Raw genomic sequence first — 18,133 nt, 5'->3', positions numbered from 1 at the left:
GAACAGCAGTTAAACTGAGCAACAGCAATTTTACTTTGTGAGTTCCATTCACACAAATAAAACAAATAACTAAAATAAAATAAAATAAAAGCATAAGCATAAGCATGGAAAAAGTCAAAGCACGTACTATGTACAGAATGGTAAAGCATTAGATCTGCTGTTCAAATTGAGCATCAGAATGGGGAGAAGGGGATTTAAGTGACTTTAAATATTTCATGGTTGTTGGTGCCTCACAAGGCTGGTCTGAGTGTTTTCAGGATCTGCTGGGATTTTCCAAATCAGCTATCTCTGGGGTTTACAGAGAATGGTCAGAAAATATCCAGCAAGATGTTAAGTATTTGTATACAAAGGTCAAAATGATAAATAAGTCAACTTTGTAATATTTGATTTGGTAGGCCATCGTTTTACATGATAATTTTAAGACAGTTAAACATAATAAGTTTGATTTATTCATGTAAAGGGAGCCACAAATGAAGAAGAAGATTTAGAAGGCATGAATGTCATAATGCTTCGTTATTGAAGGACTGGGGGAAAGCGTGTTTCTCTCAGACCTGGCAACCAGTGTTTAACGCCCTTCCTTTTGTATTTGTTATGGGCATTGACTGACAGACATGTAGGCCAACTGAATAGTGAATGCCGGTGATTGGTTGTCTTTGTCAGCCAAATAAAACCATTCACAAGGAAGTCAGTGTTACTGCGTTTGTTTTACCGCTAGGTGTCTTTTCAGTCTACACGACTAATGTTGAATTAAACTGGGTTTAAATTGAGTCCAAATTTAAGCAGAACACACCAACTAATTTTTTTTAAATTGAAAATGTTTACCTCCTGACTTTTGACTTTGTGTTGTACATAATTAGGTTTGTGTAAAGGTATTAAATCCAAAATATCGTAGAGTCTGCAATAAATATTTATTTATAGATAGTATAACACCCTTTTTGTCGATATGTAGATATTTGTGTATTGCTCATTATGTAGTATTATGCTACATTTTTACTATTTTGGTGTTTCAACGTAAGATAAAGTTACAAAAAAGGTGAACTCTTTAAATTCCCAGAAATATTCCAGAATAATTCTTCCTCACTGCCCATTGGCTGGATGTATGTAAATTTAATTACACTCACTGGCCACTTTGTTAGGTACACCTGTGTAGCTAACTGATTTACCATGCTGATGATGACCTGCTGAAGTTCAAACTCAGGATCAGAATGGGAAATAAAATGATTTAAGTGACTTTGATTGTGGCCTGGTTGTTGGTGTCATCTCTGTGATTTGCAGAGAATTGTCTGGAAAGGGGCAGCACGGTGGCACGGTGGTTAGCACTGTTGCCGCACAGCAAGAAGGTCCTGAGTTCGATTCCACCATCAGGCCGGGGTCTTTCTGTGTGGAGTTTGCATGTTCTCCCGTGTTTGCGTGGGTTCCTCCGGTACTCCGGCTTCCTCCCACCGTCCAAAGACATGCAGTTTGAGGGGATAGGTTAATTGGATAATCCAAATTGTCACTAGGTGTGAATGTGAGCGTGAGTGGTTGTTTGTCCCTGTGTGTTGGCCCTGCGACAGACTGGCGACCTGTCCAGGGTGTACCCCGCCTCTCGCCCTATGACAGCTGGGATAGGCTCCAGCGCCCCCCGCGACCCTGGAAAGGATAAGCGGAAGCGAATGGATGGATGTCTGGAAAAGAGAAAATATCCAGTGAGCAACGGTTTTCTGGGTACAAATGCCTTATTGATGCCAGAGGTCAGAAAGAGTACTCCCAGAGCGCTTTGAGGTGTCAAATAACCACAAAAAACCACTCGCTGCATCCAAGATATAGAGAAGAACATCTTTGAAGCACAGAAAACATCAAAAGTTGAAGCAGATCAGGTACAGCAGGATTCGTTCACGTTCACCAAAATTGGACAATAGAAGATTGGAAAAACAGTGAGTGTATCTTTGACTGTTGTATTAAAGTAGGGAAGACACATAATAAGTAACTGTCAAACTCTACATTATAAAAACCACTAACTAACAACTCAATTAATATTTTTTAAGAAGTGGCATGAGGACTTTTTAGTGGACACCAGACTATAGTAGCAGCTTATTTTCTAGTCTCATCTCAATCTCATCTCTTTTAGAATATGGACCACCCTTTTTAACCTCTCACTGTGACTTGCAAATGTTAGGACAGGGTCAGAGTTGCCCTCTGAGAAGCACCCGCCCCTCTTTTAAAAGGTCTATAATTAGGTTCAATGAGCTCCAGGGACACAACAGTGAGTGCTGGTGTGAGAGCCGGACTGGTGACTGCCCATGACCCATGACAGCACTTTTCATTAAATACAGGAACTAAAAGTGAGCACTGGAGTCAGGGAGGTTACAAGAGTTTTTCTGGGCTATTTCGAAGCTTCTTGTGCAACAGAGTTTCCCGTTTTGCACTTGAGACAGCCGAGGAAAGGCCGAGGAGTTCACTAACAAGATGGGAGATGAGAAACACGACGGCAAAGTGCCTCTTGTTGAAAAAACAAAGGTGAAAGTGCTTTATGAAACTGAGACATCTCTCCAGCTGGATACCAAAGCTGCGTACCCAAATGCAGGGTCAAACTCCATCTACTCAGCAATTCTCAGCAGGAATGAGGCCGTCAAAGATGCCAAGCGTCTTAAGACCTTTCTGGAGCTGCGAGACAAATATGTGGAGAAGAATGTTATGTTTGAAGACCCTCTGTTCCCCGCAGATGACTCCTCGCTTTTCTACAGTAGAAAACCTTCAATGAAGATTGAATGGAAACGTCCATCGGTGAGTGCCAGTCTTCAGGGATCGTGTCGTTTAGGCCAAGTTGCACATAATGTGAATGAGTCTCTTACATGTTTACATAGGTGCTTCTCTTAAATCTGTGTACCTTATCACTTCCTCCACACCACATGGCTGGAGTGTCAGGTTCAGACGGTTGCATGGTGGCTCACGCATTGCGCTCGGTTATCACCTTCTACAATCACAGACAGCTGAATCTCACGCAGAGGGTCGCACTCAGCTGGTGCTGGGATTCAAACCGGCAACTCAGCGTTGACCTCGGGGGTTCATATTTTTTATGATGCACACTCCCAAAAGGGTTTGATACTTTTCCAGGGCATTTGCCTTTGGCGGTAAATGAGTCAGACTGGCAGTCGTTAAAGTGGCATTTGGCAAAAGGTATTCAGACATGTTCATGTTACATGCAAACACACTGAGAAAGACATTAACACCAAGAGGGAGAAGCAGCGATGAGAAAAGTCCTACCTGTTACACAAAACTTATGAATCAATGCCAGAATGTAAAATGCTCTTTTTGAATTATTCCAAATATTAGCTCACGAATGTAAGATGATCACCTGGATCATTACATAGTAAATAAATCAGTGGATCCAACTGGACACCTTGCTATTCAGCTTTTTTTCCTTTAGCATATTTAATGTTTCCTTCATAATATAAATGCTTTATGAGCTACAGTGTCCATATTTCTTACCGTGCATAGCATGTACAGGTTGGAAATATGCACAAAAAAACTTTGAGTATCAACATTGTGGTATGTGTCATGGATTCAAGAGCTTTAAACTGTTACACTCTGTGACACACCTAGTTCTTGTCAATTGTGGGCGGACAGATCTTTGGACAATTGATGCCTTGCCATGACATCAGCTCATCGATCCTTTGGCTGGATGAGAGAACAAAAAGAATAAAAAAATTGAAATCTGTGGTGTAATATCAGATATCAGATACAGGAAGAGGAGTTAAAACCGCAACAAAGTGGAAGTATTACATTTTTTTTCCTATTCAACACTTTTTAGTGTTGTACAAAGGCATTCGATTCCATTACACAAAATTCACCGAAGTATGATAAAAATGAAAAGCAAAGCAATAATTAGGATAAAAAGTTGTTTAAAAACCTCAGGTGCAAGATTATAAAAGGTGTTAAATAAAAATAAATAAATACATATATGTATTGCATTAATCATCACTGACCTGTATGAACAGCATAAATATGGCTCTTCTGTCTATTCCTTTCAGCATGATGGTATGATGTATTTTTTACATTTTCATTAAATCATAAGAAAATAATTTTCAACCCAACATTATTCACTAATCCCATTCTTAAATGCCTGCTTTGTAAATCCAGTGTAACACTAACATGAAGGCTGATTGCTGCTTCATGTTTCACCAATGAAGCGTGAGACATTCAGCTGAGGTCAGTGATACCTGAATGCCACACAGGGGTCAGCTGTGGAGGGTGCTTTAAATCAGGAACATGAAACTGCATTTTTATATTTTATGATGTAAAATGGGGGAAAATAGTTTGTTTTTCTTCAAAATTACTATGAAATTTCACACTACTAAAAACTGCTTACATTACAGTATATTCTGTGTACCAACCTTTAACTATTTGTAGGCAAATCTAACTACATTGTAATTTCAAATAAAATACATTTTCCATTTAATTTCATGGGAATTACGGCCTTAGTCACAGGCTGTATTATACAATGGGGATGTATGACCCACAGCATAATTCATACTTAAGCCAAATACTGAAATCATGTATGTACATGTGTGTGAATATACATTATAGTGAGCAGTCCAGACAACAACGCCTTGTTTTACAAATACATTTGTAATCAGGAGTTATGAGGTGAGGTCTTTTATACCAGAGGGCCTCTAACAGGAGCTTCCATGTAAATATGAAGTGAATGCAGAGGGCGTCTCATGGTTCCAAAACCTGACCCGGCAGAAGGCATTACATCAACTTGCTTTCAGTTGTAAATCCAGATTTTAGTTTTCCATCAACAGAAATATAAGCTTTTATATTTTATATATATTATACTGCAAATAAATTGCTCGTTGGGGAAGCGGCAATCTGAAATCTAACCATAAGAAGTTTGGTAAAAACAGAAAGAAACCAGGGGAGCATGTCAGGATGGACAAATCCCCTTTATCATTTCACAAGCTTCAAATCTTTGAAACTCCTCAACTAAAGACCTTAATCCGTCCCAAAAGAGGTGAGGAAGTGACATGAGGAGAGAAGAGTTGAGGAGGCAGATATTTACAAACCTAATTCTGAAAAGGTTCAGCACAGGGACTTTTCTTTTACGAAGCTGTGCTTTTTAATAGAGACAAGATGTGGTTTACCATTGTGTTTCTGGAATAAGTAAGGCTCTTTCTGAAAAGACGTCTGGATAGGAGCACATGTCACTCTAAAACCTGTATATACCTTTCAGCACTGATAGTGCCTTTCCAGATGCACAGGCTGAGTTCAGAGATGATTGTAGATACAGAGATGAACAGTTTTTCAGTTTGTTTCAGTCAATTTTAAATGAGATTTCTAGATATGATCATGTTCATACATGGCTTCTTCTTTGCATCACAAAGCATTTGCGGATTGCAGAATGAACTGTGTCCACATTCAAAGATTTTTGGAAGTGATTTCCAAGCCCGAAGATTAAGATAAGATAACCTTTATTAGTCCCACACGTGGGAAATTTGTTAAACAATATATTATGACCATCCAATACGGATTTTCAGCCTTTCTGATACAAAGAGAGATTTCAGCAAAAAATCCTGGCACAACTTCACCTGCTTCCAAGGTACATGGAGAAGATGAGAGAATTAAAAAAACAGAAACTCCAGCAACACTTGAGGAAAGAAGAACAACTTTAATAATTGACCAGCGCGTTTCGCTTGTGGCCTTCTATGACCCTGATGAAGGCCACAAGCGAAACGCTGCTGTCAATTATTAAAGTTGTTCTTCTACACAGAAGATTTTTTCAGATTTTCTGAATCTTGTGATGATATTATTCACTTTAAATAATGAAATATTCCAAGTCGTCACAATTTTACATTTAGGAGCATTATTCCAGATTGGTGAAGCTCTGCCCTGGAGAAACTCTGCCTCTCTAAGAAGTTATTTTTAAACCAGTCATATCACTAACCTGTTGCCAAATAAACTATTTAATTGCAAAATGTTTCCCCAGCTGTTTCTTTTTAGTACCACTTATTTGTCCAAGCTTTTGTTGCCCTCTCCCTAAGATTTTAAACAACAGGTTTTAAAATTATTATAGATTTATACATGTATAAAATATATCATATATTTAAACATACATAACAAAACCCTGAGATCAAAATAATTTGATGTTGAAAAATAATTTTGTGATACAAATTATTGAATAAACATAAATCTGATGTTTGAAAGCAGATTTTAAAGTTGTATGAACACAAACAGCAGTACAGAACTTTTGTCTAATATCAGTTACATTATAATCAGGAGCTTAATCTGTACAAATAACTTGGAACCAGAGTTTCTGGTTTTATATACAAAGCCAACTTTTTCCATGCAGTTTGATACCAACGGAAAAGTGGCTCAAAGAAAGAAAGTCCTGGGTTTTCTCTTGGGGCTCAGGTTTCTCACGGGTTAACTGCCTGTCGGGACGCAGGAAGTGTTGCAAAAGAGTTTTTTAATCTCAAGTATTTCACTTCCTGGATGAAAAAAATATAACAATTGAGATTCTATACCGATTCTCCATGGAAAGAACAATTATTCTGCATTTTAGTCATTTTCATCATCCGCTGACACATAACAAATGCATTATGTCATGGAAAATCATTACTTTCATAATGTGAAAAGACTGAGATTTCATAACATATTAAAAAAAAAAATTCCTTTCCTAACATTTTTTGTCTTCCAGGAAATTTGTGAAAACCCCCAGTTCATCATAGATGGAGCCAACAGAACAGACATCTGTCAGGGAGAATTAGGTAATATCTGAACTGTCTGTGCTTTCAAAAAAGTGATTTTTCCCACATTTCACTCTTTTGAAAAGACATTACAGTGGTGATTTAAGCCTGCATGTTAAGTTAGCACTGTCGCCTCATAGCAAGAAGCTCCAGCTGGGGCCTTTCTGTGTGGAGTTTGCATGTTTTCCTCATGTTTGCGCAGATTATTTCCGGGTACTCAGTCCAAAAACATGCATGGTTTTAATTAATAGGTTAATTAGTGATTCTAAATTAGCAGTGCAAATGGTTTACTATCAAATGCCCTGCCTCTGACTAATTTTTATAAAAGGGATGACATAAAAAAAACAGCTGCCAGAGCCTGAAAACATTAAGCCGAGCAGTGTAAGTATCAGTTTCATCTACAGGCTGATTTTATATTGGCTGTGGGGCAAGTGAGCACACTGAACAATTACTGACCTCGAGCCTGAGTCCGAGTTCGAGTTCTGACACTTGCAACAATTTGGTGTGTGACAACTCTGTTACCCTGTGAAGTAATTTGTTTGGATGAAATCACAGCTCATCAATCTGTTGTCGACAGGTGACTGCTGGCTGCTGGCTGCCATCGCCTGTCTCACGCTGAACGAGAAGCTGCTGTACAGAGTTATTCCCCCGGATCAGAGCTTCACAGAAAACTACGCCGGCATCTTCCACTTCCAGGTTGAAATGTGACATTTTGGGCATCGTGCTGTTAACAGAAAACCATTTTATGTGTGTCAAATTTCTAGTAAAAGGAAAACCAAGTAAAACATATGTCAAAGAGTATTTCAGATTTAGATATATTAGTTTTTTACTATGATCATTTGGTCATTGGGAGAGTAATTTTTTATAAATACATTTTTATGTTCTTGGATAAAGTGTAAAAATACACCTTGGTTTGGTTTTGTTGACTGTATTTAGTGTTAATAACCTGATTGTGAATATGTTCACTCATAGCTCAGTCTTTAAAATGAATAAAATGCTGTAAAAGGTTTAGTGTTTGCCTCAAAAATACATTAGAATAAACACGGTGTTATAAGGTGTTATAAAATTTTAAAGACGTAACTCAAAATCACATTTGAGTAGATAACAATAAAACTTTTTTAAAATCCAAATATGTCAACATGGAATTATACGATAGTATCTATTAATGTGAAACATATGATATGATGACGGATATACAGATAATACATTTACAAATTTCTGTGCAATAAAAAATGTTGATGCCTTTTTCAGACAGCAGTATAATTATATGAATGATGTAGACGGGAAAAAGTTATTATGCCCAAAATACTGACTTATTAGTAATAGTAATTTGATTACATGTAAATTTTACAAAGTAAAATTTTTATTTTAACAGAATCTGGCCAAATGAAATTGACTTGATTGGCGTCTACTCAGTTTACATCAAGCATGTTTTCCTCAGTAATTTTCCTCAGAATTTTTGCTTCATGTTTATTCATTCAATTCAGTTTTATCACAACAACAGTCGCCTCAAGGCGCTTTATATTGTAAGGTAGACCCTATACATACAGAGAAAAACCCAACAATCATATGACCCCTTTGAGCAAGCACTTTGGCGACAGTGGGAAGGAAAAACTCCCTTTTAACAGGAAGAAACCTCCAGCAGAACCAGGCTCAGGGAGGGGCGGCCATCTGCTGCGACCGGTTGGGGTGAGAGAAGGAAAACAGGATAAAGACATGCTGTGGAAGAGAGACAGAGATTAATAACAAGTGTGATTCAGTGCAGAGAGGTCTATTAACACATAGTGAGTGAGAAAGGTGACTGAAGAAGAAATATAACTAACTATATGCTTCATCAAAAAGGAAAGTTTTAAGCCTAATCTTAAAAGTAGAGATAGTGTCTGTCTCCCGAATCCAAACTGGAAGCTGGTTTCATAGAAGAGGGGCCTGAAAACTGAAGGCTCTCCCTCCCATTCTACTTTTAGATACTCTAGGAACAACAAGTAAGCCTGCAGTGCGAGAGCAAAGTGCTCTAATAGGGTGATATGGTGCTAAAAGGTCATTAAGATAAGATGGAGCCTGTTTATTTAAGACCTTGTATGTGAGGAGCAGGATTTTGAATTCAATTCTGGATTTAACAGGAAGCCAACGAAGGGAAGCCAATATAGGATATTTCAATATAGGAGAAATATGCTCACTCTTTATAGTCCCTATATGTCAGTTATATGTCAGTACTCTGTCTGGAGCATTTTGGATTAACTGAAGGCTTTTCAGGGAGATTTTTGGATATCCTGAAAACAATGAATTGCAGTAGTCCAGGGCACAGAACACATTTTGAGCTGATGATAAAAGTTTAAAAGATGTTTTTCACCTTAAAGTACTTTTTTTTTTTTTTTTTTTTTAAAAGAAAAAAGAAAAGTTATCAATTGTTTCGCCTTACTTAAAATTGATAAATAAATAAATCATCTCGTGGATGGTGAGCTATTTTCCTTGCATGGTAAAAATACTCTCTCTGCCGTGTCATCAATGATTTTCTCTGTCGTTTCCACACTCAGTTCTGGCGTTATGGCGAGTGGATCGATGTCGTCGTGGACGACCGCATTCCCACCTGCAACAACCAGCTGGTTTTCACAAAGTCTTTCAGAAAGAACGAGTTCTGGAGCGCTCTTTTGGAAAAAGCTTATGCCAAGTAAGCAGAGCCTATTAATGTCCCATGCAGTCATGTGCACACCGTCATCTGACATGCGTTGCTGTTCAGCGTGGTTCAGATTTCCAGTCCATACACTGAATGACAGTCCTTGTTTCTTCTTATTGAAAAAAAGTCTGGCATTGAACTGTTTCAGGTGTTTTTAATGCAAATTGAGGTTTTTCAATAAATGTTTTGGTCTGAACAACAAATCTCAGTCTTGAACTGAGATTTAGCAACCAATTATGAACTGTGTTACTGAGCCGTATGTACTTTTGCAGTGTACTCTCACACTGATTTGTGACACACCTCGAGCGTCCTCATATTTCCCGAATTGGCAGCCAGCTGTGTGAAAAGTATCAGCCCCGGAGAACACACATGTCAGCACACTGACCAGAATGATTGACCTCTCTCTCAGGTTGCACGGGTCTTATGAGGCACTGAAAGGAGGGAACACTTTGGAAGCCATGGAGGATTTCACAGGTGGAGTTACCGAGTACTTTGAATTGTCTGATGATCCCACAGAGCTCTACAAGACCATGAAGAATGCGCTGGAGAGAGGCTCACTGATGGGCTGCTCCATAGATGTATGTGTTTGAGGTTAAAGCATCAATCTTTGTCATGTTTCTTTCATTTTAAGTGTTAGCTTTAAATGCACAGATTTCACACTGAGTTTTCAACATTTTTTCCCTCCCCTCAGCACAGAGCTGAGGGGTCATATGTAACTCTCGGGCACACAGCCCCACCCACCTGCTGTTTTGCTGTTATTGGCTTAAAATGGCTTAGAGTTAAAATGACTTATTTTGCACAGGAAATAAACTGAGTGTCCACAACAATACCAAGTATAGGATAAACAAGGATTATTTTAAACTGTGAATCAGTCAAAGCTACTATGGAGTCTAATAATAAAACATATGATGCATGCTTTGTCTGTCAGGTTTGTTCAGAGAGTGAATTGGAGAGTCGGACTGAGCAGGGGCTGGTCAGGGGTCATGCCTATTCCATCATAAGTCTGGAGGAGGTAGAGTGAGACATCCATGTAAATGCACATCCTCTGGTGGACAAGGCATGTTTTGGTTATTTATTGTCCTGCTTCTTTGCAAGTGTGACGAGGTTTCAAAGGACACAAGAATTCGCCTGATTCGTTTGCGCAATCCCTGGGGTTTTGTGCTCTGGAAAGGACCCTGGAGTGCAAAGTTTGTATATTTTTACTCTTAAATAACACAGCATATCACCCTTAAGTAAGACATGGTGGTAGTGGAGGTCTCACACCTTGCCAGCATAATTTAAAAAAAAAAAATAGTCTCACCTATTTACTTAGTTTGTATTTAGGATATTTGATCTTTCCACAGTTCAAAGGAGTGGTCGACCATTTCTGCTGCAGACAGAGAAAACCTGAAAAAACAGACCATAGAGGCAAGTGAGTTCTGGTGAGTGAAACACCTTCCCACACACCTTTTTGTCTATAATGGCGTAACATTTTTTAAAAATCTTTCCACTACAGTTTGGTGAGTAGTTACTACTATAGTATAATATATAGCTACCATCACTGTTTGTATTTACCTCAAATCACAGCTTAGCGTCAAACACCTTATGGTGACTTTGAGACTTCATTGTACATAGAATGACTTTTCAACTGCCACCATGCATGGCCTCTTTGTTGATAAAAACCTATAAATAGCAAAACCCATCCATCCATCCAACAAGCAGTTTTGTTCACTACAAAATTAACCTGCAAAGAGTTACAATTTTAAACTTTTTACAGCATAATACTACAGTCAAATTTCAAAAGCTAATAAAACCTAAGAGAATGCTACATGTATTTAACTATACTCAAATATCTGTAAAACTCTTTGGAGTTGTTCTCCCACTGTTTACTTAACATTGTTCTACTTGAGAACCATTCGTTTGCATTGCATTGTGGGGGAATGATGAACCTAGTGACTGTATTTACTCAGCAGACACCTTTTTTGTTTTTACTTGTTTTGTGTTTCACTTCAGGATGTCCTTTGCTGATTTCAAGAAGAATTTCACCAAGCTGGAGATGTGCAACCTGACCCCTGACACGCTGCAGGGGGATGAAAGAAACACCTGGACAGTGTCGGTGCACGAGGGTCGCTGGGTGAGAGGAAGCTCTGCTGGTGGCTGTAGGAACTTCCCAGGTAGGCTTTGTTCTTTTTGGATCAGCTTTCATCCTTTAAAAGACGATATTGTAAAAACTCTCACTTACATAATTCGCGTTTATATGAAACTGTGCTGCATATTTACTTTGTGTATTTTACAGACACGTTTTGGACAAACCCTCAGTATCGTCTGCAGCTGTATGAGGAGGACGATGACCCGGATGACGAGCAGGTGGCCTGCACTGTTGTCGTGGCACTGATGCAGAAAGGTCGAAGGATGCAGCGCCATCAAGGGGCCAAATTTCTCACCATAGGCTTTTCCATCTACGAGGTAGTGTCCACGCTTCATCCTTTCTTCAGAAAGTACACACGTGTCCAGGATTTCAGAAGTTAACCTGATATTTAACTTCTTTTGTGTCTCTGCAGGTGCCGAAGGAGGTATGATGATCTTGCATCTTTCACTTTATTTACTTTATAAATAAAGAGAGGTTTCACTTGTATAAAAAGGGGGGAAAGAAAAGTTAAAATACATTATAATATTTGTTATTGCTATCATTAACAAGTCACCATTTCTACACCCTTGTTCACAGATGTGTGGGCAGAATCAGCATCTGCAGAAGGACTTCTTCCTCTACACAGCCTCCAAGGCAAAATGCAAGACTTACATTAACCTGCGGGAGGTAACGGAGCGTTTCTGTCTGCCTCCCGGTGAGTACGTCATCATCCCCACAACCTTTAAACCCCACGAAGAAGGAGAGTTCATCCTCAGGGTCTTCTCTGAGAAGCAGAGCACATCAGAGTAAGGGTTACTATCGTGTTTTTCTTGAGAGCCAAATTGCTTTTAAAATTACAAGATGTAGAAAGGCAGCACTGCTGATGTATGTTTGCTTTTCTCCACAGGGAGGCAGAGACTACGATCGGATCAGATCAAACGCAGGTTTGCAGCGTAATGTTAGAAGCAGTGGGGTTGAAATATGTTCTTGCTTTTATTGCAGTGGACTGTAAACTGATGGGCCGGTTTATCTTTCCTGTTTAGAAACCTGTGTTTAATCACACACACTCACCGGTCATTTCATTAGGTATACCTTCAGGTATACCTTTAGGTTGTACCCTTTTTGCTCTCAGAGCTGCCTTAATTCGTCGTGGCATTTATTCAACAAGCTGCTGGAAACATTCCTCAGAGATTTTACTCCATACTGACATGATAGCATCACACAGCTGCTGCAGATTTGTCAGTTGCACACATTATAGGACTCTCCCGTTCCACCACATCCCAAAGGTACTCCACTGGATTGAGATCAGGGGACTGTGGAGGCTATTTGAGTGCAGTGAACTTGTTGTCATGTTCAAGAAACGAGTTTGAGATTATCTGAGTTTTGTGACATGGCATGTTATTGTGCTGGAAACAGCCATCAGAAAATGGATACACTGTAGTCAGAAAGTAATAGACATGGTCACCAACAATACTCTGGCAGTTAAACGTTTTTGGTACTAAGGAGACCAAAAGGTGCTCAGTGTGCCCACACCATTATTCCACCACCAGCAGGTTGAATTGTTGATACAAGGCATGATGGATCTGTGCGTTCATGTTGGTTACACCAAATTCTGACCCAACCACCCATAATTGAGACTCAGACCACCCAACATTTTTTTCCAATCCTCTATTGTCCAATTTTGGTGAACTTGTGCAAACTGTAGCACAATGCACGATGACTGGCTGATTTGTGTTAACAAACAGTTCAATGGGTGTACCTAATAAAGTGGCTGGTGAGTGTATTTCAAAATCATTTATTCAATTTTATTTATTTATTTATACAGTGCCAAATTTGCTAGTTGGGGTTGCATCACATCCTTACGGTAGCACTCAACTCCCTCATCTCAGCAAAAATCCCGCTTCAAGAAGGATCAAAATACTAAATTCATCTTTCTACGGAGTGCAGCAGACAGTCATTAAATGCCACATTTAACTTTAACACTATGCTCACATACAACTCCGTATTCTTGGACTCAACTTAAGTAGCTTTGCATATATTTGGTTCAAAATAACCCTCATTTATCCTAGGTGCATCCCCCTCAGTTAATCCACTGTATGAAACAAGCTCCCCTCCACTTAAACTCACTCGCTCCTAATTGGCCGCTCAAACAAAAAGTGGCAGGGCCCCGCCCACCCTCTTATTCATACATACATGTCTTTGGCCGAATATAAACATCCCACTCCCTGTTTAAAGTCTGTCTTAATATGCCTTTCAGATCAGCATGTCCTACAGATCACTGCAATATCGGTTTGAATTTAATTTTAAAGCCCAGCTTTGTGTCTTAAATATTCATTAACTTTACTCTTGAACTTTCCCTAGCTTGTCCTGATGCATATGTTCTGTACTCAGACCAACTAATAGACTTGAATTTCCAAGTGTTTCCTCCTCCATTTCATCTCATTTCATCGTTTTGTCTCTCCTTGTCTTATTGGTCACCAGCAAGACAAGAAACAGAAAGAAAAGGTAATGAGTGCATGTAGCAGTTGGATTGTTAGGCTGCTTTTATGCCATGTTATTTCTTCACTGCCCCTTTCCATCACGTTTCAGCTATTAGAAGTGTTAGCAGACACAATATTAAATGTAGAGTTTATGACCAGTGGGATTACTGCAAACTGACTCTTTTTTTAAATTCTTTTTGTCTTTTCTACATGCCAGCCTATTGTATTTGTGTCAGACAGAGCACTTGCCAGCAAAGAAATCGAGCATGACACGATTCGGGGGGAGAAGAGGAAGAAACCAAAGGTAATGTCGTTGGTGTGGAAGCAGATAAACTGTTAATGGTGAGTCTTCTGTCACATGGCAGACAGCTCATGTCTGTCATATCTTCCTGGTGACTAATGACTCCAAAATGCAATCTTCACTGGATCAAATAACATGACTGGGAATAAAACAATTGAGTCTGAAGCCAGTAGAGCTCAAGTAACTCAGCCGCACCTGTTTTCCTGTAGAGACATACTCTAATGTTAGCTGTCCGCAGTCTTTTTTTCCCATATGCTGCTCTCCTCTGGTATCATAGAGAAACACATCCCATCATTTAATGATTACACCTTATAGATATACCTGCTTTCCCTTTATAATGCCTATAAAGACCAGTTAGTATGGTAACTAAATAACTTTATGCCTTGCTCACGAGAACAACAATAACAAAGCAAAACACTCTGTCGATATATTTTAGTGTAACACTACCTTTAAATATGACTTTATTAATTTATATGAAATTTGATTTACACTTTTATAACAATGTCAGCAGCAACTGATTATTATGAGTGCTGTAAATGCATCCTATGATAGAGAAGATGTATTGGACTGCATTATACTGCACAGTAGTACCAAATAGAGACTCACTGAGTGTACAGCGTTCTGTATAAAATTAAAGTGAAATCTTCAAGTAAAAACCTTTTGAAAATGACCCAACTTTGTTGCTTCGGACATCAGAAAACATCCTTCTCTGGCAGGAAGAAGATTATCCACAATTATTTCCCCACAAAGTCAAACACAGACTCAGTATTGGAGTCCGGTCTGGGCTCTGGCTGGGCCATTCAAGTAGTTCAATCTTCTGGTGAAACCAGTCTTTGTTGATTTGGATGCACGCTTTGGGTCATGAATTGAAAGGGGTAATTCCTCAAAGGTGCCACTTTGATCGCTTATATGTCTATATAAACTAAAGTTTTAAAACCTATATCCATAACTCGTGTAAAAAAGAAAGTTTTCACAAGGCTCTATGCAGTCCTCTCAGAAACGAAGTATACTCTTAGTGCTTTTAGGTGCTTGTAATCAAATGCACTTGATTAATTGATCATCAGAAAGTGGGAGCACCTCTTTAAATTAGAGGTTTTGACTGTTTACTGTTCAGAAAAAGTCTGTTGTGTGTCAATACAGTTCAACAATCTTCCCAGGAGTGGATGTATCACCAAGTTCACCCCAAGGTAATGCTCAGAGAAACTGCAAAAAAAATCCAAGAGCTTTTTTGGAAGAGTTGTCAGGAAGAAGCCTCTATTCTCTAAAACGAACATGGCAGCACAGCTTTGGCTCGCAAAGTTGAATCTGAATAAATCACAAGACTTCTGGAACAATGCCCTTTAGGCAGACGAGACCAAAGTGAAGGTGCACGACACCACGTTTAGTGAAAACCAAACACAACATATCAACACAAAAACCTCATACCAACTGCCAAGCACGCTGGGGGAGGGGTGATGATGTGGGCTTGTTTGGCAGCCACAGGACCTGGACACCTTGCTGTCATTGAGTCAACCATAAACTCCTGTGTATACCAAAGTATTCTAGATCCAAATGTGAGGCCATCTGTCAACAGCTGCCGAAAGCTGAAACTGGGTCGTGCAACAACAAATCTACAACAGAATGACTGAAAAAGAAAAGAATCGAGGTCCTGTGCACAAATGTCCCCAATGAACTGACGCAACATTGTAAAGACTCATAAAGTCGTAGAGAAAATGATTACTTCAGGTTATTGTGCAGTTCTACAAGTGACTGAATCAGCAGTGTTTTAGTTTTTCATGGGACTGCACAGATTCCTGTGAAAACTTTCTTCTTCCACAACTACAGGTGTTGGACTCTTTGAGTTAGAAGCATTCGAACTTTGAAACCTTATTTCTAATCTTTAGTTACTGCTGCACAGCAAAGTTCATCAGTGTTTCTTTCCTTCACTTTTCTAAGTCTTCGCAGTTTCTTTTTGTGAGCCTGTCTTTGTAAATATTTTTTTTTCTTCTCTCCTTCAGCGGAAACTTCTCCAACCTGAGGAAACCGAGGAGGAAAAGCAGTTTAGGGCTATTTACCAACAGATTGCTGGTGATGTGAGTATTGCACAGTTAGTTTGAGGACAACACTATAAAGACTCTCATCGGCTAATATGAAACAAATCAATCTTCCCTCAGGACATGCAGATCTGTGCCAATGAACTCAAAACGATCTTAAAAAACGTGCTTTCCAAACGTGAGTACGCAGAAAAGATTGCGAGTACAGCTGCCGCTGGCGTGCTCAGCATTCACACTGAGCTGTGTTTTTCCACAGATAATGACATAAAGTCAGAAGGTTTCAGCCTCGAGACGTGTCGGAGTATGATCGCCTTAATGGACGTATCCTTTCATCTTATTTCAACTAGAGGATTGCGTGCACATAACTCTGTTTGCCCAGTTTCTCAGTAACAGAACAGAACATTGGACCTTATGTAAATACTTTATTCTGGAAAGTCAAGTGAAACAGTTGGGTTGAACAGTACGTAGCAGGTGTTTCCATGACTGATGCTTTTGTGCTCAGACTGATGGGACAGGAAAGCTGAATCTGCAGGAGTTCAAACACTTGTGGAAAAAGATCAAGGACTGGCAGGTAGGATAGCTTTAACCACAGCTGATGTCTGCTCACGCTTGATATGTTTTTATCTGATTGTCCGACTTTGGGTCTGCAGCTCATCTTCAAACGTTACGACAAAGATAAAAACTGGTCTATCAGTAGTTTCGAGATGAGGAATGCTGTTAATGATGCAGGTGAGCAGAAAAACCTTGTAGATTTTTCATTTGTAGCACAATAGTTATTATTTCTTTTTAGAATTAACATATTTTGCCAATGCACTCATTGCCCGTGCGTTCCACTTTAATGTGAGAATGATGTAATTTACATATATTATTTTTTTTAATCTCCATATCAGGGTTTCAACTCAACAGACAACTGTATGACATCATAGCCATGCGCTATGCAGATGAACGCCTGAACATTGATTTTGATAGTTACATCTGCTGCTTTGTGAGGCTAGAAGGCATGTTCAGTAAGTACAGACCACACACATCTGGTGCACATTAAACATAATATGCCAAAAACACTTGCATAGGACTGATTATTAGCGTATTTGACAGATTTAAGACATTGTTATGATGACACAGTGATATTAAATTTACTTCACTGAATCTAATTATCTTACAGAATGAATTAATGTCTTTTTACAGCTCTGAGTGGTTGAAAAGTTAACCGGCTCCATAATCTGTTGTCTCTCTTACAGGAGCATTCAATGCCTTTGACAAAGATGGAGATGGAATAATCAAGCTAAATGTCCTGGAGGTAAGACGCTCTTATTTTTGCTGTTCTGCGCCTCTTTCCATAACTTAATCTGTTCCTATTTAGGTCATTTGTGACCTTGTAAAGAATAAAACTTAAAGTAGGAATAAAATGAGGGGGGAAAAAGCCTGGAACTACAGAAATCGAGAAGTGTACTCTATACAGAGTGAAAACTACATTTCACTGAAGGGTGTTTCTAATATCTTCTAGCTGACTTGAGTCACAGAGTAAAAACCAAAACACAGAAATGGTTTCGTTAAGGTGGCTTTTCCTGTGCTACAGTAAATGACAACTATTCTCTTTTATTCTCTTTACAGTGGCTTCAGCTGACGATGTACTCATAGATCATGTCCATGTCAGTTGGCGACTCATCACGTGAGATTGGAATAAACTTCATCATGACGTAGCTCATCATTGCTCCAATTTCCTTTAGATTCAGATTTAATGGTCAGGTTTATTCCTGCAATCTTTTAAATATTAAAACAGATAAGAAGTAGGTTTTCTGAGCTCTGATAA

At 39.0% G+C, this 18,133-nt stretch overlaps 1 protein-coding gene across 4 annotated transcripts; it reads left to right on the top strand.

The window, feature by feature from the left end:
• The first annotated feature begins 2,265 nt into the window (after nucleotides 1–2,265).
• On the top strand, nucleotides 2,266–18,111 carry capn3b (calpain 3b). 4 transcript variants are annotated; one of them, XM_031744699.2, is made up of 23 exons: nucleotides 2,266–2,766; nucleotides 6,680–6,749; nucleotides 7,306–7,424; nucleotides 9,263–9,396; nucleotides 9,812–9,980; nucleotides 10,331–10,414; nucleotides 10,498–10,589; nucleotides 10,746–10,823; nucleotides 11,395–11,555; nucleotides 11,678–11,847; nucleotides 11,943–11,954; nucleotides 12,107–12,315; nucleotides 12,417–12,453; nucleotides 13,991–14,014; nucleotides 14,207–14,293; nucleotides 16,288–16,362; nucleotides 16,444–16,501; nucleotides 16,580–16,644; nucleotides 16,826–16,894; nucleotides 16,974–17,052; nucleotides 17,214–17,330; nucleotides 17,562–17,620; nucleotides 17,935–18,111. In XM_031744699.2, exons 1-23 carry the CDS (start codon nucleotides 2,449–2,451, stop codon nucleotides 17,959–17,961), a joined length of 2,313 nt encoding a protein of 770 aa, XP_031600559.2. In that variant the 5' UTR covers nucleotides 2,266–2,448; the 3' UTR covers nucleotides 17,962–18,111. The 4 variants fall into 4 exon arrangements, with proteins under 4 accessions (XP_031600559.2, XP_031600560.2, XP_031600561.2 ...); XM_031744700.2 differs by lacking the exon at nucleotides 13,991–14,014; XM_031744701.2 differs by lacking the exon at nucleotides 6,680–6,749 and having other exon boundaries at nucleotides 2,614–2,766.
• Nucleotides 18,112–18,133: the final 22 nt, after the last annotated feature.

Source organism: Oreochromis aureus, linkage group 15 (genome assembly GCF_013358895.1).
Source record: "Oreochromis aureus strain Israel breed Guangdong linkage group 15, ZZ_aureus, whole genome shotgun sequence".
Taxonomy (NCBI): Eukaryota; Metazoa; Chordata; class Actinopteri; order Cichliformes; family Cichlidae; genus Oreochromis; species Oreochromis aureus.
Note: the sequence above shows the minus strand (reverse complement) of the source record. Positions and strands in the feature narration are given on the sequence as shown.